Source organism: Narcine bancroftii, chromosome 9 (assembly GCF_036971445.1).
Source record: "Narcine bancroftii isolate sNarBan1 chromosome 9, sNarBan1.hap1, whole genome shotgun sequence".
NCBI classification, from domain to species: Eukaryota; Metazoa; Chordata; class Chondrichthyes; order Torpediniformes; family Narcinidae; genus Narcine; species Narcine bancroftii.
Genome location: NC_091477.1, coordinates 23794178 through 23816467, shown reverse-complemented (window position 1 = coordinate 23816467; position 22290 = coordinate 23794178). Strand labels below are relative to the sequence as shown.

The 22290-nt window shown below is 39.7% G+C and overlaps 1 protein-coding gene across 2 annotated transcripts in view; it reads right to left on the bottom strand.

Annotated features, from left to right (window-relative positions):
• Positions 1 to 1723: 1723 nt before the first annotated feature.
• Positions 1724 to 22290, bottom strand: part of tgfbi (transforming growth factor, beta-induced) — a 68436-nt gene continuing 47869 nt past the window's right edge. For both annotated transcript variants that reach the window (XM_069897772.1, XM_069897773.1), the window contains 8 exons: positions 11868 to 12013; positions 9430 to 9566; positions 8989 to 9119; positions 6743 to 6858; positions 6551 to 6653; positions 5317 to 5396; positions 2709 to 2733; positions 1724 to 2593 (listed from right to left, as the gene is read on the bottom strand). In XM_069897772.1, the coding sequence (XP_069753873.1) occupies positions 2556 to 2593; positions 2709 to 2733; positions 5317 to 5396; positions 6551 to 6653; positions 6743 to 6858; positions 8989 to 9119; positions 9430 to 9566; positions 11868 to 12013 (776 nt within the window). In that variant the 3' untranslated portion in view covers positions 1724 to 2555. The remainder of the gene's footprint in view (positions 2594 to 2708; positions 2734 to 5316; positions 5397 to 6550; positions 6654 to 6742; positions 6859 to 8988; positions 9120 to 9429; positions 9567 to 11867; positions 12014 to 22290) is intronic.

Below are 22290 nucleotides of genomic sequence, written 5' to 3'. Positions count from 1 at the left end.
ATTAAGGAGGCATCTAGACAGGTACTTGAATGAACAAAACAAAGAAATCTGAAATTAGCGCAGGCAAGTGGGATTAGTATAGATAAACATGATGGCTGGCATAGATATAATGGGTCAAAAGGGCCTGTTTCTATTCTGTTTAATTACACGACTCTCATCCTGAATCGAGCATAAAGCTGAGAAATGGCTGAAATTCTGTGGAAAGGTCACAACATTCTCCAATAATAATGTAACTGGGATAGAATCATTGCTTCACCATAAAGATTATATTACAAATGACTTTGGTTTTTAGCCCAGGAAAGTTGATTTGACAGATGGGAGTAGCCAGATGAGACCATGATAATGACAGCTAAACATGGATTGTCACCACCAACTGCACCTCACCCATTGTTGGGTGGGGGTAGAGGAAGTGTTGATGGCAGGACGGCCTATTGATACCCAGCACAACTTTTAGGCCAACCTGCAATTGATGTTCATTGAGTTTCAGGTTTAAACTGGGGGGGAAAATGCACAATCCATCTGGGATTTCTTCTCCATCAGTCTGCTGTCATTGTGGGAACAGAATAGTTTACATCGTTTCCATAACAGAAGAGCAGTAATTGGACTTAAGTCGTGCCAGGAACTCACAGGCAGTTTACAAATGAGGCTTGAACCCAAAACTGGCCAGGCACTCACCCTCCAGCACCTTAATGTTATACTCATTTTGTATGCTGCCACCTCCCGGTCTGTGGCAGAATATCTGAGCATGTCCATCAGACTTAAGCCATTCTGCAATGCATCTGCTGGGAGGAGGAGAAAAGTTACAGGTTCAAAGGTTTAAACCAGGTAAACTTCACAATGATGAACTTCAGTTTCTATGTTGGATGAAATCCTCAGCATCTGTCTTCCATTTAGATTCATGGTGTGTGGCTATGGTTTGCAGAATGCATGATTCTATTGTTTAAGTGAATTATAATTGATGCGAAACAATGATACATGTTGCAGCCAAAATTTCTTGCTATATGAGTGTTGTTCTAGATCTCAGATGGTGAATTCAAAGACTTTACAGTATAAGTAAAATACTGTTGTCTGAAGATCTTCCAGATATCCAAAGTAAAAAACAGTATTCCTAGTTTTTTTGATAGAGGATTATTTAAGATATCAGACAACCCAATAAATATGGTGCCAAATGCATAAGACTATTAGACAGACTCCTCCCTTCTCAATTTCTGGAAACATTAAGAAATTTTTTGGTGTATTTACAGGTAAGCATTTAATGTTATTGAATTATGTAGCTACGGTATAGCAGAAAAAAACTTGGACAAAACATGCAACTAGGACAACAGGAAAAATCTTTTTAATAATAATACTGCTGTAATTTACAAGAGAAAAGTAGCTTAGCTATAGCAGAAAACATTTTATAAAAAACTAACTGCCGCTATCGGTCCCAGCGCTGCTCCCTCTGACCTGCTCTCTCCCAGCAGCTTGCTGTCCCCCTATCTCCCGGTGGCCTGCCACCAGCCCCCACATTGATCCCACCGCCCTGCTCCCACCAACAGCCTCCTACCAGCCCCCACAACGACCCCACCATCCCGCCCCTCCTACAGCCCCAACACTAATCCCACCGCCCACCCCCTGACAGCCCACCAACAACTCCACACCAACCCCAGCACCAAGCCCCCCTGACAGCACGCCACCAACCCCTACGCTGACTTCACTGGCCTGCCCCCTCGACATCCCGCTACAGCCCCCATACCGACCCCACCGCCCTGCTCCCACCAACAGCCCGCCACCAGCCCCCAACTATAGATGCCCATGATGCTAGTGAGCCACACAGCGACGATGTTACCTGTCAGCATTACTCACCATTATCACCCGAATTTCAACTTCACATATAAAACCCGGGGGGGGGGGTATTTTTGAACTTTTTTTGAGGGAAAAAAAGTGGATCTTATATGCTGTCAAATACTATATATATATAGAGAGACAAAACATTAAAGACTATAAACACAACCAGCCATGTGTCAAAGAAGATACAAACTTAAAACAAAATAATAGGAAATAATATTACGTGACACTGCAAAAATTCTTTCCTTGCAGATAAATGTTGGCCTATATTCATAACAGCATTTTAGAAACCAAATCATATCCACAGAAACATTCTGCTGAATGGCACATGAATCAAATGAAATAAAAGTATTTCAAACACAAACACATGGTGAAACATACACATAAAATGATGAAAAATATGGATATGAACTACGTGTATGCAACATACACAGCTGTTACATACAAATGCAATTATGTGTATAAATGCAAGCACACACCTATGTCATGCTTTTGATCTTTAAAATTACCTAATGTCCATATCTAGCTTTCAAACAAAATTCCACTTCAATGATAAAGCAACATACGAGAGATGTATACAAAGTAACAATTCTAGCAAAACTGTACAAACCAACTAGCAATATGAAATCACAAATGAGGAAATGAAACATTCAAGAGAGTAAAATAGTGTCTCAGAATTCAATGTTTCAGAAAGGAATACAGATGGTTCACTGGGTACGTTTCAAATTTTAATGCTTGATTCTCTTCAGAATGGCATCTCTGGTTACTGGAATTTTAAAATAAAACATTTTAATGTAATAATTCAGTAATATATAACTCAAATATACAGTGACATTTAGGTAAAATTTTAAATAGTAAATATTTTACTGTACTTGCCCTACCTTTCCTAATTCTTGGGCTGGCAACCTGCAACACAAAAAAAAGGTTATGATTTTCATGAGGAATGTCCAAAAGAAAATAACAATCATACTGAAAGAATGCTATGTGGTTTGGTCACTGTACAAATTAAAGGCTTACCCTGTTCACCCCTTAGACCAGTGGTTCTCAACCTTTTTCTTTCCATTTACATACCACTTTAAGTAATCCCTGTGGCATCGGTGCTCTGTGATTAGTAAGAGATCGCTTAGGGTGGGATGTGAGTGGGAAGGGAAGGTTTGAGAATCACTGCTCTAGACCCAATTGTTACTAAAACATTTTGCTTGAGAAAAATCGTCATTGGCCAATTTCCTTTGGAGTACACATACCACTTTAAGCTTTTTCTTCTTTTCTTTGGCTTGGCTTCGCAGATGAAGATTTACGGAGGGGTAATGTCCACGTCAGCTGCAGGCTCGTTTGTGGCTGACAAGTCCGATGCGAGACAGGCAGACATGGTTGCAGTGGTTGCAGGGGAAAATTGGTTGGTTGGGGTTGGGTGTTGGGTTTTTCCTCCTTTGTCTTTTGTCAGTGAGGTGGGCTCTGCGGTCTTCTTCCAAGGAGGTTGCTGCCCGCCGAACTGTGAGGTGCCAAGATGCACGGTTTGAGGTGATATCAGCCCACTGGCGGTGGTCAATGTGGCAGGCACCAAGAGATTTCTTTAGGCAGTCCTTGTACCTCTTCTTTGGTGCACCTCTGTCTCGGTGGCCAGTGGAGAGCTCGCCATATAACACAATCTTGGGAAGGCGATGGTCCTCCATTCTGGAGATGTGACCTACCCAGCGCAGCTGGATCTTCAGCAGCGTGGATTCGATGCTGTCGGCCTCTGCCATCTCGAGTACTTTGATGTTGGAGATGAAGTCGCTCCAATGAATGTTGAGGATGGAGCGGAGTCAACACTGGTGGAAGCGTTCTAGGAGCCGTAGGTGATGCCGGTAGAGGATCCATGATTCGGAGCCGAACAGGACTGTGGGTATGACAATGGCTCTGTATACGCTAATCTTTGTGAGGTTTTTCAGTTGGTTGTTTATCCAGACTCTTTTGTGAAGTCTTCCAAAGGCGCTATTTGCCTTGGCGAGTCTGTTGTCTATCTCGTTGTCGATCCTTGCATCCAATGAAATGGTGCAGCTGAGATAGGTAAACTGGTTGACCGTTTTGAGTTTTGTGTGCCCGATGGAGATGTGGGGGGGCTGGTAGTCATGGTGGGGAGCTGGCTGATGGAGGACCTCAGTTTTCTTCAGGCTGACTTCCAGGCCAAACATTTTGGCAGTTTCCGCAAAACAGGACATCAAGCGCTGAAGAGCTGGCTCTGAATGGGCAACTAAAGCGGCACTGTCTTTGCAGACCACCTTAAGCAATCCCTTACTAATCACAGAGCACTGATTGGGAATACTTAAAGTGGTATGTGAGTAGAAAGAAAAAAATTGAGAACCACTGCCTTAGACTGACATTTACTCGACCTTTTGAACACCTCTTCATTATGCATATGTCATTGGATTAACTCTTCCACAAACTAATTTTCCTATTCTCAAACATATTAGAAATTTACCAGACTGATCAGCAGATGCTAAAAGAAGCAATCTTTCAAGGATGAAGTTACTGGTTTTTATCTGAATTTATGCTATGACCTGGCAGGATCCAGCTACTTGAGCAATCAAAAAGGAAATGGAGGGACTCAATGGGGCAGCCAGCATCCATGGAAAGAAATAGACAGTCAATGCTTTGGGTAGTGACCCTTTATCGACACATCCAAGGTTAATATTTGGTAGAGAATGCAAGATCCAGAAAACATATTTTACTTAACACCCTCTGTCTTTGCTTCATCAACCTCTGCACTGGACTAGTTGGCATAATTAAATTAGCCATGTAATCTGATAATATTTTCTAGTATCACTGAACAAGGAACATTTTGCTTCCTGAACACATGGGTGTATTTTATAGATTTTGGGGCGCTGATCACAAAACTCATCTTAAAATTTTCCTATCACGTATTTTTTTTTAGATATAACCTATTTTTGTGATTTTCTGACATTTTTTTTAACATGCCTCAAGCATACAAAACAATCAAGTGCCAAATGCATTTTCTGCACTTGTACTTGGATTTCTTCCCTGTTGATCTTGGTGCAATCAGTGTCAAACATGATGGAAGGTTTCACCAGGACATTGCGACCATGTAAAAGCGGTACCAGGCCAACTGGAATCCACCATTGCTGGCTGACTATTGTTGGACACTGACATGAGAGGCATCAGATGCTGAGTATAAATGAAAATCAGCAGAAAAACATTTTTAAGTCAGATGAACTAACCCAATGTGTCAACATCATTATAATTAATAATTATAGTATAATTAACATCATACTATATTCAATAAAAGTTAATTTAATGTTTCTCCAACTTCCTGAGTGATACCTGTACAACAAATCTGAAATTATCTTTTGTGTTCAGCTTGAAGTTGTCTATCACAATCCCCAATTTTTTTCAGGAAGCAAACCTTCTGGAAAAAAAATTGTTGTCCAGTATTGACAAAAAATATATTTTTTGCAGTTCGGTTAGTGAATAATTTTAAGTGAATCATACCTTGGCAGGCCGGTACCCAAAACGCCGAATATCTTCACTGCTGATTTCCATGCCATTTCTGCTCTCTGATTGTCTTCCAGCTTGTAAATGAAACATAAATTTCCATTAAAAGCCATTACAGTGAATTTCCTGAGTTAAACCATGGGTCAAAAAAATAGATTATGTAACAACTGTAAATTAAAATTATACCTCCATAATTTCAAATTAAATCCCAACATTTGCCCCTATTATCATTTCTCTTAGATAAAGCACCATCAAGAAGGTGGTACGGGAGTACTAAAATCAGGACTGCCAGGCTGGAAAATAACTTCTTCCCACAGGCTGTGAGACTAATGAACAGTATCCTGCAACCGAGTCAATCATCCCAAAATATTTGTGTATACCTACAGTACAACTCAGTTATCTGCTCCAAAAAAATTTTGGATAATTGAGGATTTCAGAAAAATCATCAATTCTCATTTATCTGAAAAATTTCAAAGTCAAAATGATATAATTTTTGGACAAACGAGGATGTCCGAAACAATCAGAAATCATCAGTTATCCAAAATTTTTTTTGGAGTCGAACTGATGTCACAGGTTGAAAAAATTTTGTAATTTAGGAGAAATCTGAGTAGAATTTTGAATTTTTCGTGTTGAATTTATCTTATTTTGTTCAGGTGTTTTTGTGCGAATTCAACATTATTTCGTGCTTAAAAAGCCTTCCCTTGTTTGATGTTGTTTAAACACTGTTACAAAGTGATTTTCTTTTGCCTCTGGGGTGTTTTTAAAAAATGACTGGTTATCCCAAAATATTGTTTATCCAAAATAGAGCCGGTCCCAACCATTTTGGATAATCGGAGTTGTATTTGAAATTATATCATTTTGTATGTAAGTGATTATTATGTACTTTGTATTGTATGTGTACGTCCCGAGGCCCAGAGACACGCTGTTTTGTTTGATTGTACAAGTACAGCTAGATGGCAATAAATTTCAACTTGAAAATAATCTTTTTACATTTGGAAGCTATCAGCTAGAAAGTGTCCTGACTAACAATCAGTGATCTAAATTCTTTATTCCACAGATGCTGTATGACCTTATGAACTTTACCAGTATTTTCTGTTTTTATTTCAGATTTCCATCATCCATAGTATTTTGAATCAACTTTCGTTGGTGCATTATTCATTGACATTCAATGGCTCAGTGGTGCAATTACACAACAAAATTTTTCATTCTTTTTATGTATCCTGCTACTTACCAGAAAGTTGCAACACCCGGTCAATAGCGTGGATAACACCATTGGTTGCCATCAGGTCTGAATCTACAACTGGAATTTTATTCACATTGATGATGTGATTTTTCTGAAAGAGAATACACAGTAATGACACTTACTCAGTGTGTTCTCCAAAATGAAACAACAGCAGAATCCAATAGTAATACTAATACTTACTGTTCCTACTTCCAAGTTACCACCCTGTAGTGATTTCAACAGCACAATCTGGCTGGCAACACCACCACTAACCAAGATTCGCTCACTGATATGATACTTCAACAACATGGGATCAGCTGAAGAGAAAGAAGTAAAGAAACCAATACTTCACCAATATCAAACATTTTGAAGAAATACTTTTCCCATACTTCTCAGCTTGACTTCCTCTCTCCAACATTTTTTTGTCTGATTTATTTCACATTTTCAGCATCTATTCTCTTTTTTTCCCCCTTTTCCATCCTTATTAGAATGATTATTGCACTGACAATACCACAAAAGCAGTGTGAGTATAAGACAGATTTAATAAACTAATATGTACACTAAGAGGTCTTGTCTCTCTGCAAGACAAACCTGGAAGGCTAGACTGTAGCTCTGGACTGCTTTATATACAAGGTCACCGGGATGACCCCTGGTGACCTAGTGGTGTAATTACATATCACCACAAGTATTAAGTTATTTGGGAAGTGATTTTACTTCATGTTCAAAATGGCTTTCAATCTGCTTGAATGTTTGCTTGAATCATGACTGCAGTTGATTCATTCCTTTTTGACGACAGACCTAAGTTTATATTCCACGGAGTTTGAAATTAATTAAAAACAGCCTTGTGTATTTCATTAGTACTATTGTCTGGTGTTATGCATTGGTGCAAATTCAGATTTCATGTATTCAATGGAAATCATTGCTTTGATAATCTGTGGGTAGTCTGAAATGACAGAATATGGTGCCAAACTAGGACTCTGTCTGACACAGACAGGCAAAGCTATCCACCTTACACATTTGGGATGGTGATGCTGTGCTGTGCAAAAGTCACTAGAGTCAAGAACAATACAGTCAAAATAGTACAGGTCTTGACCAGTGCACTGGATCGTACCACTGCAGAGCTATGGATGGGAAGGTATTCCAATGAATCCAAAACAAACAGAACCCCAGAATCTTGAATAAGCAATTTTAAAGGAATGGTTAGTTGCACTGTGGAGGGGAAAATCATGTTTACTAACTGGAGAAACCAGTAGTTTCATGTAAAGCCTGTACCTGACCACGTATTGGGTTTGGGTAAGAGTTGGCTCAGATATATAGAAAGGATTGTGGGCTTGTGGTGTTTTATACAGCGCAGTCCTTGAATGCAGAGAGGTTGCTTTGGCAAGGAGGTGAAGTACTGACCAAATGGATTTTTCTTGTCTCAGATAAAGTTGGACTCTTTATATTTTGTTGCAGGGAAGTTGAAATCATTTTGGACCCATGTCTCATTAATGGGAAGAAAACTTGTGAAGTAGAGGGACATGGTTGATGACAGGATTAGGTAGTTGATACAGTTGTGTGGTCAATTATGATCTCAATATGTGGGCAAGGTAGAGATATTCAGCTGTTCATTAAATCATTAAATATCAAGGGTTGGTATTTTGGCTGTCTGAGAGAACTGGTGTCTGTAGTTCAAGAATTTACTGCAGTCCACAGTAAAGTAAATAACCATGCACATAAGGCACTGAGGCCCTGGTGTAATATCATGTGATTAAAACAACCACCAAGTCGAGCAGGAATAATAATCCATACTTAAATCAGCACCATTAATCAAAAACTGTAAACAGAGGTTCAGTTAAAGCCTCAGCCTTATCCAACAACAGTCACTGCTTCGAAACTGCGGAATGGATATTCAGAAAAAGGTTCATCAAAGGTGTAGCATTTGTTCACGCAAGTTATTCTCCTCAATTCCAATAGAGTTTAGGTGAAAAGAAGAGAGGCTAAAAGGAACGAGATGAATTATCACCAGAGGATTTGTATCATACAAGCTATTGGTTGTAAATACATCATATTGGGTTTTGGACCATATCACACAAACTACAAAATCAGAGCCAAAATGCTAGGCCGACAGAGTAAATGCCTGTCACAAGCTACTGAATCTGGTAAAGGCAAGGTAGAGGGACACCCTATAAGTGGGCGCTCGTTAATATGCGCGTGGGCACTCATGAATATGCGCGCGCAGGCACGCATACAAGACAGAAGATTCTGAATTATGTGATAGATTTGTGAGAAGTTTAAAAGCAGCTGCTTAAGAAAATTTGGATCTGCATTAATTTGCTCTGTAAGTAGGAGATTATAGGTTTTCATTATTTCTAGCAAGTCATCACTTATACTGTGGAATCTGATCAAAAGAATTAGTTAGCCTGCAACAATGTAAGTGAAACGCTCATCATGCCTGCAGCTTTTACCCATCACTCTGTTCTGTTCCCTGCTGGGTAGAGCTAGGATTGCATGATTGGTTGGTGCAAAGATTGTGAATGTGCCAGGCCTGTTGAGAGTTTCGGTAAGTCCTGCTGTTTGGATGGCTCCCACCAGCATGCTGCAATTATGAGAAAAAAAAACTAATTAATGAAACCTGGGGTTTTATATTTTTGACTTTTTTCCCTTCTTTTCCCCTTTGAGTTACATATATTATTTCTACCAAGAAGGTGAATCATTGCCAGATGAATAGCATTCCACAGCTGACCAAAAATGGTCAACTGGCATTTTCTGTATTTATTTCAAACTTTCAGTATTGGCATTTTTCCCTCTGGCCTCACTGCAACAAACCTCAAGCCCTTATTCTTATTCATAACTTTATAAGCTGCAATTCATACAAATGGGCCATTCTATTTTATAACACTCCATACCTGAAGCGATCATCAGCCTTCAGAATGTCCATAATTGTGCCTATTGGTGGAGTCAGTATGTTGTCCATTATCATCATGGTACCATATCTCCCTCTCTTGTCGTGTGCCGCAATACAGCTATTTTCGATGCATAAAGCCTAAAACAGATCAAAGAAATCTGTCAGGAATGAAAACATGCTCCTACATCCTGTCTGAAAGATACGTTACTCCTTAAAATTTATATTAACATTGTACCAATCTTTGGGGATGAAACTTTGATCACTGACACTAATCAGGTAATTTCAATGGAATGGAATGTGGGGATGGGGGTGGTGTGGGTTAAGGTAGACATTCAAACTCCATCATCTATTTGGCACTAAAGACCAAAGGGAATTTCTTTGTGTTTACTGAAAAAAAGTCCAATTGGTATTCTAAATGTTAATTTGAACAATTTCATTTGTGGTCACCCATTTATCGATTTTTTTTAAGTGATTACTGGTGATTCAAAGTACAAGTGAGCAATATGCACTGGAAAATGATTTTGTCTTATATTCATTTATGAAATGTTGGCAGCACTGACAAGAACAGAATTTAGTTCAACAGTTCTATTTGCAGAGGGTTCCAGGATGCAAACTCGACGATAATGAAGGAACAATGAAATATATCTAAGTCAGGATCATGTGTTTCTTGGAGGGGAACCGCAGGAAATGGAATTTCCACATCCGAGTCTCAGTTTTCAAGGACTACCAACAAGCGCATATAAAACAGGACATGCCCTATTTTCCGAGACTGGCTTTATACCCTACCACTAGCTGGTTCGTATTGGTGTTCATACTGTAGTTTACCCATGGACCCAGTCCAAAGTATACAGTGTATTATGAAAGGTTAAAAAAGGCTAGAGTCCAAAGTGTTAATGGAGCAGGTTGTGGGCTTAAGGACATTGTCAGGTGCAGTCCATTTTATAGTTGGCAATAACTGTGGCCACATAGCACTAGAGGTAGAGAAGCGGATGGTTAGGGTGATGGAGTGCGCTAATTGGGTGGGCTGATGTAATCATCTCAACAAATGGAGAATGTTCCTTTATGCTCCTGACTAATGTGGATGATGGAAAATTGTTCTCGACCAGGAACAGCAAACATCACTCCTTCCAGGATAGTTCATTTCTGATTTGCATTTGTAGTCATTTTTATACGGCTTATATAAATTACCAAAGGGGAATCACATGATGTTGATTAGTGGTGGACATGATTATGGTAATTTCATTGAATATCAATGATAATAACTAGACTTCCTTTTGGTGGAGAGAGAACAATTGGCTCTTGTATGGTCTAAATGCTATTTTTCACATATTAAGCAAATTGACAGCCTTTCAGCATATGACTCCAGCCCATAAGAAACCTCCTAAAGTTGGAATCATATTTTGAATGAGAGAAGGTCATTGTGGCAGTTTGAGACCAGTCACCTCAACCCTAAGACCACATTATGGAGTTCCTCAGGGGAATCTCCCAGGCCTCCAAATCCAAGTCCTTCCATCATATATGCAAAGATGGGCATGGTTTTATAATGTTAAATTTCTTCTACAGCGATAAAGTAGCCATGCCTGAATGCAATAAGACCTCATCCACATTTGTTCATGCCCTGATTATTGGGAAAGAGTTGGGATGACAGGACTTCACAAATACAATCCTTCAACAGTTTTTGAAATGTTATCAAATGTAATGATGTATGTGCACTGCTTCCAAATTCCATCTGTTAGCCTCATCTTGTTCAGAAGTATGTGATTCAATGATTTATATAGTCATAAATGTCAATTGTGATTAAAAAAATGGGTAGTTTGTCATGCCACAGTGGACCGTGTTATGCATTAAATCAAAATTTCAATGAAATGGGTTACATTTTATTTCCAGTTTCAAATTGCTTCTGTCATTTGTGGAAAATTATTGGGCTTATTATTAGCTTTTAATATGTTAGACATCTGTCCTTGATACAACTAACGACATCTGATAATTTGCTATAATTAGCGTGATTATTGAGCCAGCAGATTTTGAATTCCACTCCAAAGGATTTTGGTCAAAAGCTGGGTTGGCCTCACTGAGGAAGGACTAAATTCATAGCTGTCTTTTGGTAGAGGGGTTAAACTAAGGCTCTGCCTGCTCCCTTTCTTGGATGTAGATGGCACTTTTTGGAAGAAGAACGGGGACATTGATTCTAGCATCCTGGCTAGAAATCACTAACACCAAATCCTCTGATCAATAGTCCATTGCTGTTTGTGAGAGCTTGCTGTGTGCAAATTGGCTGCCAGGATACTTGCATTAAATTATTAATACATTTCAAAGGTACTTAATTTGTGATAAACACAAGGCCATCATGAGATAACGAAAGGTCCTCTGTAAATACAAATCTTTCTTTCCTCACAGTAATGTATTTAAAAATTGGGAAGAATGGGAACAAATGCATACATTACGATAAACAAAGACTCTGAGTTTTTTGCCACTCATGGTTTCAAGTGTCTGCCCATCGTACAGATACTTTGAAGAGAGCTGATCTTTCACGACATGGTCAAGTAGTAGGTTACTCATATCTTCATTCACAACTGTAAGTGCCTCTACGTAAAACATAGAAGAAAATTTTAGATTAAACATTTCACTAAGACAATTCTCAATACTAAATCTGTTTGAGAACCTGCTTTAGTGTCCACTTGAGCCATGTTTGCAGGAAATGGATGACCAATCCATTAGCAAGACAGGACTGTCATACAATCTATGTAAATGTCAAGCACATTAAAGGTAAAAAAAAAATTAAACTTGGTTATGTTTAATTTCCAGGTTATTTTTTCTGTCATTTATAGAAAATTCTTGGGTTCATTATCAGCCCTGATGTGTTATGACACTTAAACTTCATACAACTTACTACCTGCACAGAAATTGACAACAACTTAATATTTCATCATATTATGAGGTTCTGAAATGCTAGGCAGTGGAGCACTTAGATCAAAGCCTCCCTGTAAATGGACAATGTCAATTCCTTCAGCTTTTTGATCCATGGGTTAACCTGCAGATTGGTTAGCATCTGCAACCAGTTTGAACTAACAACAGGGCCAGAATCAACCACAGGAATAGCATAGCCACATGCTTTGCCAGCCTAGCTCATCCATCCATTTTCTTCATCATAAAGTGTGACTCCCCGAAGATCTAATTCAAAGGAATTGGGACAAGAAGCAAAAAGTGGCTGGAGTAAGAAGTCAGGATAAAATTTGGGATAGCACTCCCTTGCAATGATGGTGCAGTACAGAGCACTCTCCATATTGCTGGATATGCCATAGGTGTGGCCCCTGACCTGCCCTGCCATAGCATTCACACGAGCCAGCTTCCATTTCATCTGGGAATCCAAGGTGGAGCTCAGGTTTCAAGAGAACGTGGGAAAATGTGTACCCAGCTTTGGCCACATCCTGATCGACACTGTTGTGCATCAAGCTGTGCATAGAAGCAAAGTACACAAGTACCAACTATCACTCTGCACCTTGATGGGTCGAACCTTGATGTAGCACAATGTTCCATTCAATAGGACTTTAGTGCACTACCCGTCCTTTATAGAAAAGTTTCTGCTGGAAAAATCCTTCGACTCTAAGTCTGGCAGGCATGGGATTTGATGAAGGTTTTGAGGGAGGATGTGGTGGATCTCGTGGGATAGTATTCTGAGCAGACTGTCAAAGTTATGTGGCAAAAGGCCTCATCACCATATTCACCAGCATGCATCAATAATGAGTGGAACCCTGTAGTTAGATCAGTCAGAGTCTCACTCTCATAGCATTCTGCCCTCAAGAAGGTAGTCATGACAATGTTCCTCCTCTTTGTGAGCTGTGCATTTGCAAAAAAGTCTGGAAATGCTTGCAAGGGTTCTTGCCAAAAGTTAATCCTGAGTCGCTGTGTAAATAAGAACTCTCAGATCAATGGGCTGTTTCCAAGAACAAATTCTGAGACAAACACGGAAGATCATCAATGCAGTGAAAGGCACACTTTGGCCTGTCCAAACCTCATTGTTTTACTGCACAATCAGATGTTCCAATTAATGCTACTGACTGACATATTCCTGGCTGCAGGAGTACATGCCAAGGATGCACTAAAATTAATGCAGCCAATGCAAAGGCTTTGAGAGGAAGGTCTGCAATCTAAGGTCCTGCCACCACTAGGCATTGAGGGGATGAGTAAACTGCTCCTCAATAATTTGAAATATATATTGTTCAAAGAAGCTACATCAATGGCACATGTTCTTTGTTTGTGGAGTATATTAACCTGATAATGCTATAAGTGTATAAATTTACATGGAACATAGAATATTCAAAGTTCAGCTTACTTCTCAGAGTACATGCATGTCATCACATACAACCCTGAGATTCTTTTTCCTGCAGACGTAGTAGAATTTCTACTTATTGGTAATGCAAAAAAAACTATACACAAGATATATATACACACAAAAGAGAGAAATGTAAACAAAGAAATAAATGTAAACAAACTGACTGTGCAACACAGATAAAATAAATATTCAATATATTTTATGATATTTTATATATATATATATATATATGTATATATAATAATATTACAGCCCATTAGCCCAATATGTTTTGCCAACCTATGTAAAAATTATTCCACAACAATCTAATTTTTCCCATAACTCTGTTTTTCTTCTATCCATATGCCTATCTAAGAGTCTTTTGAAGGTCTCTATTGTACCACCCTCCACCACTTATCCCAGCAATGCATTCCAGGATCCATCCCTGTGTAAAAGCCATACCACTGCCATCTCTCCCAAACCTTTCTCCACTTTGCTATTGTCACCCTGGGAAAAAAGGTGATGAATGCCCACCCTATCCAAGCCCCTTGTAATCTGATGTGCCTCTATTAAATCACTTCTCATCATTCATCGATCCACTTACAACGCTATAAAGTATAAGGCTGGAGGAAACTTTCAATGTAAATAAAACTTCCTGCTCTTTGCAGTTTCTTTTGCACATTTTTATGAATCAAATTTATTTTTGATATGAAAAATGCGAAAGTTTTGACAAGGGTCATTATATATTTGCTGAAATTATTCATCTATCCACAAGCCTCAGAAATTCAACATACAACAAACAGCCTCAGCTCCAAAAGTACAAGATTTATCTACAAAGTCTTTGGAAATAATAATGTTCAAATCACTGCTGAGCTCTTAAAAAATTTAAACACCAAGTTATTTCCATCCAAATTTAATTAAGAAAAAGGATTAGGTGGTAAGTAGAATACCACTTTCATATTAACCTATAAAGTATTGATAAGCAAGACAGATAACATTGGAAAGAGTGAGCTGGTCATGAAATGGGTGTATGAGACTCAATCCACAACACTGAGGGGGAGAGAGTAATGGTATCATTGTGTTAGCCATCATGTTAAACCTACTGCATTCATTCACCCTCACATAAATATAGATCACTACTGAATCAGGAACTGTTTTCTTTGTCATTGATCAAATGTCTGAGTCAGTCTTGTACAGCTGGGAGCAGTTCAATCCTTGCCTGTTGTAGACATAGTCTTTGGCTTGGCTTCGCGGACGAAGATTTATGGAGGGGGTAAAAAGTCCACGTCAGCTGCAGGCTCGTTTGTGGCTGACAAGTCCGATGCGGGACAGGCAGACACGATTGCAGCGGTTGCAAGGGAAAATTGGTTGGTTGGGGTTGGGTGTTTGGTTTTTCCTCCTTTGCCTTTTGTCAGTGAGGTGGGCTCTGCGGTCTTCTTCAAAGGAGGTTGCTGCCCGCCAAACTGTGAGGCGCCAAGATGCACGGTTTGAGGCGTTATCAGCCCACTGGCGGTGGTCAATGTGGCAGGCACCAAGAGATTTTTTTAGGCAGTCCTTGTACCTTTTCTTTGGTGCACCTCTGTCACGGTGGCCAGTGGAGAGCTCGCCATATAACACGATCTTGGGAAGGCGATGGTCCTCCATGGAGACGTGACCCATCCAGCGCAGCTGGATCTTCAGCAGCGTGGACTCGATGCTGTCGACCTCTGCCATCTCGGGTACTTCGACGTTAGGGGTGTAAGCGCTCCAATGGATGTTGAGGATGGAGCGGAGACAACGCTGGTGGAAGCGTTCTAGGAGCCGTAGGTGGTGCCGGTAGAGGACCCATGATTCGGAGCCGAACAGGAGTGTGGGTATGACAACGTCCCTGTATACGCTTATCTTTGTGAGGTTTTTCAGTTGGTTGTTTTTCCAGACTCTTTTGTGTAGTCTTCCAAAGGCGCTATTTGCCTTGGCGAGTCTGTTGTCTATCTCATTGTCGATCCTTGCATCTGATGAAATGGTGCAGCCGAGATAGGTAAACTGGTTGACCGTTTCGAGTTTTGTGTGCCCGATGGAGATGTGGGGGGGCTGGTAGTCATGGTGGGGAGCTGGCTGATGGAGGACCTCAGTTTTCTTCAGGCTGACTTCCAGGCCAAACATTTTGGCAGTTTCCGCAAAGCAGGACGTCAAGCGCTGAAGAGCTGGCTCTGAATGGGCAACTAAAGCGGCATCATCTGCAAGATGAGTAGTTCACGGACAAGTTTCTCTTGTGTCTTGGTGTGAGCTTGCAGGCGCCTCAGATTGAAGAGACTGCCATCCGTGCCATCCGTGTAGACATAGTAGGAATAGGGGAAACACTTGTCCGACACTATGCGACAAATCATCAACTGTTGCATTACCTTGCAGCATTGGCCATTATTTCCAAATAGATGAGACTATTGGGGATTTCAGACACGAGGAGCTACAAAGTATGGATTTCTGTTAGAGTTCAAAGTGCCAGAGAATGTATTAGGCTGTTCAAGACAGTGCAAATGGATTCCCCAATAGAGAGTAAAATTGCTGTGTAATAAAACCAACAGTTACTGAAACAGGGCTCCACAGGAAAGGCTCCACAAAATCTTTCTTGAATTATGTTCAAAGAAAAATTAGAAGATGATCTTATCACCAATACTGAAGTGGAGTGTTTGCAATGTCTCACACAGAAATCAAACATCAATTAGTATTAAGAAAATCTTCAGTTCTCTTGATTACTTCAGTGTCTTTAGCCAAATCTATTGTCTATTCATTGTCTTCTCACATAATCACTGTGCTCAATGCCTCACACTAGAATGCATTTCTAATGAGTTAGTTTACAGTCATGATGTCTAGTGTCAATGGGATAATAATGAAATCATGTCAGTTCACTTCCAGGCTTCTTCTGTGCCAAATGCACTGCCGAAAATCCAGCCCAAATTGGAATCAAAGCCTAAACTTAAAACAAAGTGGAATGTAACTCCTGAGGTGGTTTCTTCTATCTTGATTCCGAATAATTGGAAATTTTGCAAATCCTGTCAAAAATTCCAAATTCCTGGGTGTCAACATCTCCGAGGATCTGTCCTGGACCCTCCAGGTTGATGTAATCACAAAGAAGGCTCATCAGTGCCTTTACTTTGTGAGATGTCTAAGGAGGTTCGGTACGTCACTGAAGACTCTCGAAAACTTCTAAGGTATACTGTGCAGAGCATTCTGGAGGTGCCAACTCTCATGACAAGAATAAACTTCAGAGGGTTGCTAACTCCATCTGCAACATCACGGGCACTAGACCTCACTCCATCGATGACATCTAAATGAGGCAGCGTCTTAAAAAAGCAGCATCTATCCTTAAAGACCCCCACCACCCAGGCCATGCCCTCTTCACTCAGCTATCATCAGGGAAAAGGTACAGGAGCCTAAAGATGAGCACTCAGCGGCAAAAGGACAGTTCTTCCCCGCTGCCGTCTGATTCCTGAATAATCAATGAACTAAAGACACTGGCTCACTTTTCGTGCACTGTTATTATTTTTTAGAATAATGTTGTAAGATGGTTATAATATGAATGTTTACACTATGACGCTGCCACAGAACACTGAATTTCATGACTTGTTCATGACAATAAATTCTGATTCTAAGCTTACATTAAAAGATTTGCAAACTTGCAACTGCTAAACATTTGGAGATCACATTAATTGTGCTTTAAATTTAAAAATCCAAAACATGTCCCATTGTAAACAAAAATATTTTGGTCAAATTAATTTGAACAATTTTTAAACTGCCTACCCAAGTGATCTCAAGGTGATTGACTTATTGCATAAGCATGAATTTCTTGACCAGTAAGATTTACTTAGCGCATAAGATTACCATTAATAACTCTTAACTTTGGAATTCTGATATGTTCAAATCTATTTCAAAAAGTTATCAACAACGTGATGGGTTACACAAAACATTTCACATCCAAAACCAGTCAAATATACTTATCATACAAAATCAACATGTCAATGAGTGAAACAGAGGCAGGAGTGAGCAATTTGACCTCTCATCTCTGCTCCTCATTTCATTGGATGATTTAATTTTTTTAAATTTTAAATTTAGACATACAGCACAGTAACAGGCCTTTGGGGCCCACGAGCCCATGCCGCCCAATTACACCCAATTGATCTACAACTCCCAGTACACTTTGAACAGTGGGAAGAAATGGGAGCACCCAGAAGAAACCCACGCAGATATGTGGAGAATGTACAAACTCCTTACAGAGAACACAGGATTCGAACCCAAGTCCCGATCACTGGTGCTGTAACAGCGCTGCGCTAACCACTACCCTAACTGTGCCACTCTTCGTATGATTTCAGTGTCCAATATCTCTGAACATCCAAAATCTAATCGACATCTGCTTTGTATATATTTGGATACTACACCTTCTCAGCCTTCTACCAGAGAATTGCAAAGTTTCATTACTTTCTAAGTGAAGGGAATTTTAATTCATCTTTGTGCTGATTGACTAATACCTTTTCTTGACATTGTGTACCTCAGCCAGGGGTAACATAATTTCTATTTCAATCTCTCTCCCTCCTCCCACGCCCCCCAAAAAAATATTGTATGTAGAAATATATTATTGCCCATTATCAAAAGCTTGATCAACTCTCAGGGGCTTATCAGAAAAGGAAAGAGAGAATGCAAATCAAAGAGGCTGAGAAAGGAAATTTTAGAGCTTAGGGCCACTGCACAGTGAAGGCACAGGGCAAGTGGTGGAACAACTGTAAAAAACAGGGGTTCTAAAGAGAACAGAACTGGAGATGTGTTTACCTCAGAGGACTGCAGGTCCCTAGGACATTAGAGAGATGGGGAGGGATAAAACTGAAGGGTTTTCAAAACATATAATTCATTATAGACCACAAGACTTTTCTGTAGAAAAAAACAAATGGACCATTAAAATTACTAAAATATGAAAACTAAACACTTCTGAATGATTTAGAAAGGTTATTGTGATTAATCATGTAATTAAAAAAGTGTAATGAGTTATTCATAGTTTTAATCATACCCTGAAATAACACATTTTTCTCTCAGCTAGCACTCAACTTGCAAGCAACAAATGTGAAATCATTATAATTCATATTTTAAGGGATTTTTAATGTTTTTTAAAGTTCCATTAATTTTTCACCATTGTTAAATGGATTTTGATTGTCAGGTGAATTCAAAACTCTCTTGTGATTTTGCTGACAACAAACTAAACTGCAGTGTGGATAAGCTGATTGTCAAAATTTCCTTGTGTAGTTTTGTGGAGAAGGCTGGATCATACCCATATACCTTCTCTTCTTGATGAAACCAATGACTTCAGCAGGAATCAGGATCATACATTCCACAGGGAAAATCTAAATAAGGCCCTAATTGGACAAGGACCCAGTCAGCAGCAAAATTGGGTGATATTTCCTATCAATGTTCACAATTATTATATCAGAAAATAACATATTTAAATAGTTTTTGAATTTATCAAATTATTATCATACAATTGTGCAAGTATAACTGGACTAAACAGTATTCTTTAGACCTTGATGTAAAAAACATGCAAATGCATATATAGTGTTACAAGCCCAGAGGACCCCAAACCCCAGCAGCAATAGGTATTCACCAAGACAAATGGTTATTTAAACAAAAGTTGCTTTTAATGATCTTTAGACATGAAAACAGAATCACAATTTAACTTATCACTATTAACTTAACTATCCTAACTTAACCCCCTTCTAATTCTAAGTGTACGTGTATGTAATGTGTGTGGAAGTTCAGAAAAGTTATTTGATTCACAGTCCAATCTCACTTCTCATTCCTCCAAGTTTACTGGTTGCAGGCAATTCTTATACTGTGGACAGAATTTAATATTTATGAAGTTCACCAGGCTTTGGTGCTTGAAAGGTAAATGGTTACCGCTCAGGAAGGTTCTTGTTGGTTTTCAGAAAAAGATTTGTTGTTCGTTGGGCACCCACAACTGATTCCTTTTAATCATCCACTTCAGGGTCTTGCCAAAGAAACTTGCCCCATCAGGATTTTTTTCAGGTCACCACAGATATCCTTTTTGTTTCTCTTATTTCAAGTGAAACATTAGGCAGCCAGTCCTCTCCTGACCAGGCTGAACTAAGCCCTCACAACCAGTCTTCCAAATGGGGTTTTTCCACAAGCTTGCCAGCTTGTCCTGTTCTAGTCCCAGCTGTTGCTGCTGAACTGTAAAACTGCAGAACTGATCTCTCTCTCTCACTCTCTCTCTCTCAGAGAAAAGCCTGTTTTACCCTCTTTCTGCTTGTAAAAACCACATGACCCTCTTAGAACAGTAAACATCACTCCCAGACAGCCTGCGGCTCAGAACCTACTCCTCTGAGATCTTTCATCTGTTGCTTTTCAAAACAATAATCCATTAGTGAAGTCCCTTGGACACTCCCCAATGCTTTTGCAAAGGCATTTGGAGCCGGCCAGTCTAGTTTGAGCAAAGCTCCAGTATTTTAAATGAGATCTGTTTTAAAGTGTTTGTATGTGAGCTGCACTAAAAAAAACCTGCCACATTTTATCTCCCAAAATCATATCTATATACAATACAAACCCAACATATTCTGTCACAATAGACATAGGACACATATTTACAAGCAATTTACCTGCAGTGCATATATAAAAATAAATAAATATTGTTAAAAAATGGTAGAGTCATGGAGGGTTTGTATGAGCAGTTCATTAGTCATTTAGCAGTCTCACTGCCCGTGAGAAGAAAACTGATTCTCAACCTGGTGGTTCTGACACTGATATTTCTGTACATCCTTCCTGACAGGAATAGTTGGAAGATGCTATGTGTGGGGTGTTAGGAGTTCTTAATGATATTGCAAGCCCTCTTCAGATATCGATCCAGGAAGAAAGAACATGGGGTCGGGGTGAAGGAGACCCCAATGATCCTCTCTGGAGCTCTTATAGTCCCATGTATTGATCTCTGATCCGTACCACATGGTGATGCAGCCAGCCAGGATACTATTGATAGAGCTCCTATAGAAAGTTGACAGGATGTTGGCCAGGTAGCCTTACCCACCTCAGTCTTATCAGGAAGTGCAGTCACTGTTACACCTTCCTGATAAGTGAGGAGATGCTGTGTATAGGATAGGACACTACCTAAGTGAACTCCAAGGTCCTTGGTGCTCTCTACTCTCTCCACTACAGTGTTGTTGATGTGTTGTGGAAGGTGGTCATCCTGAGTTACATGATGGGAAAATATTATAAAGAATGTCTCAGGCTTAAAGAATTGCCAGTGCAGAATTTATTATCTGACAAGTTAAAGCTACAATTTAATGGGCTGTCATTTAATAGCAGCTAATGGTTACAATAACCTGTATCAATGTGGACAAGTTAAAGGAGGTGATTGTGGATTTCAAGAGGACTCAGGATGACCACCCTCCACAACACTGTAGTGGAGAGAGTAGAGAGCACCAAGGATCTTGGAGTTCACTTAATCTCAGGATTGCTACCTGTGCCACGTGCAGATGAAGTAAGAAGAAGAAAGACAGTGCAGCTAAACACATGGCTGCAGGAGGGAGGGCTTTAGATTTGTAGATAACTGGGCAAGATTCCAGGAATGGTGGGAACTGTTCTGGCGGGATGGTTTACATCTTAGCCGGAAAGGCTAAAATATTCTTGCAGGTAGGTTTGCTAGTGTGGCTCCGGTGGGTTTAAACTAGATGTGAAGGGGGGAGGGGGACCACAGTGAAAGAATAGATGTAGGGATGAAGGATGAAATTGAAGACAGAAAAGTTGTATGCACCATTAATTATCAACAGAGAGCAAGAGAAGGAGATTTTCTTAAATGTATTTATTTCAATGCTAGGAGCATTGTGAGAAAAGTAGATGAGCTTCGAGTATGTATAGATACTTGGAATTATAATGTGGTAGCCATTAGTTAAACATGGCTGCGGGAGGGGTGTGATTGGTAACTAAACATAACAGGATTTTGTTGCTTCAAGTGTGATAGAATAGGGGGAACAAGAGGGGGAGGTGTTGCATTGTTTGTTAGAGCGATTATTCTAGAAGTGCTTTGAAATTGAGGAGTGGGAAAGAAATGATTACACTTATGGGGGTGTATTATAGACCACCTAATGTGAAGAAGGAACAAATTTGTAAGGAAATAGCAGATATTTGTAGTAAATACTGGATTGTGATTGTGGGAGATTTTTACTTTCCACACATTGACTGGGACACCCATACTGAAATGGGCTGGATGGTTTGGAGTTTGTTAAATGTGTGCAGGAATGTTTACATCAATATATAGAGGTACCAATCAGAGAAGGGGCAGTGTTGGATCTGCTATTAGGAAATGAGCTAGATCAGGTGACAGGTGTGTGTTGGGGAGCACTTTGGGTCCAGTGATCACAATACTATTGGTTTCAAAATAATTATGGAAAAAGATAGGTCTGGACCTAGGGTTGAGATTTTTGATTGGAGAAAGGCTAATTTTGAGGCAGTGAGAATGGTCTTGGAAGGTGTGGACTGGGAAAAAATTGTTTTATGGGAAGGATGAAGAAGGAAAATGGA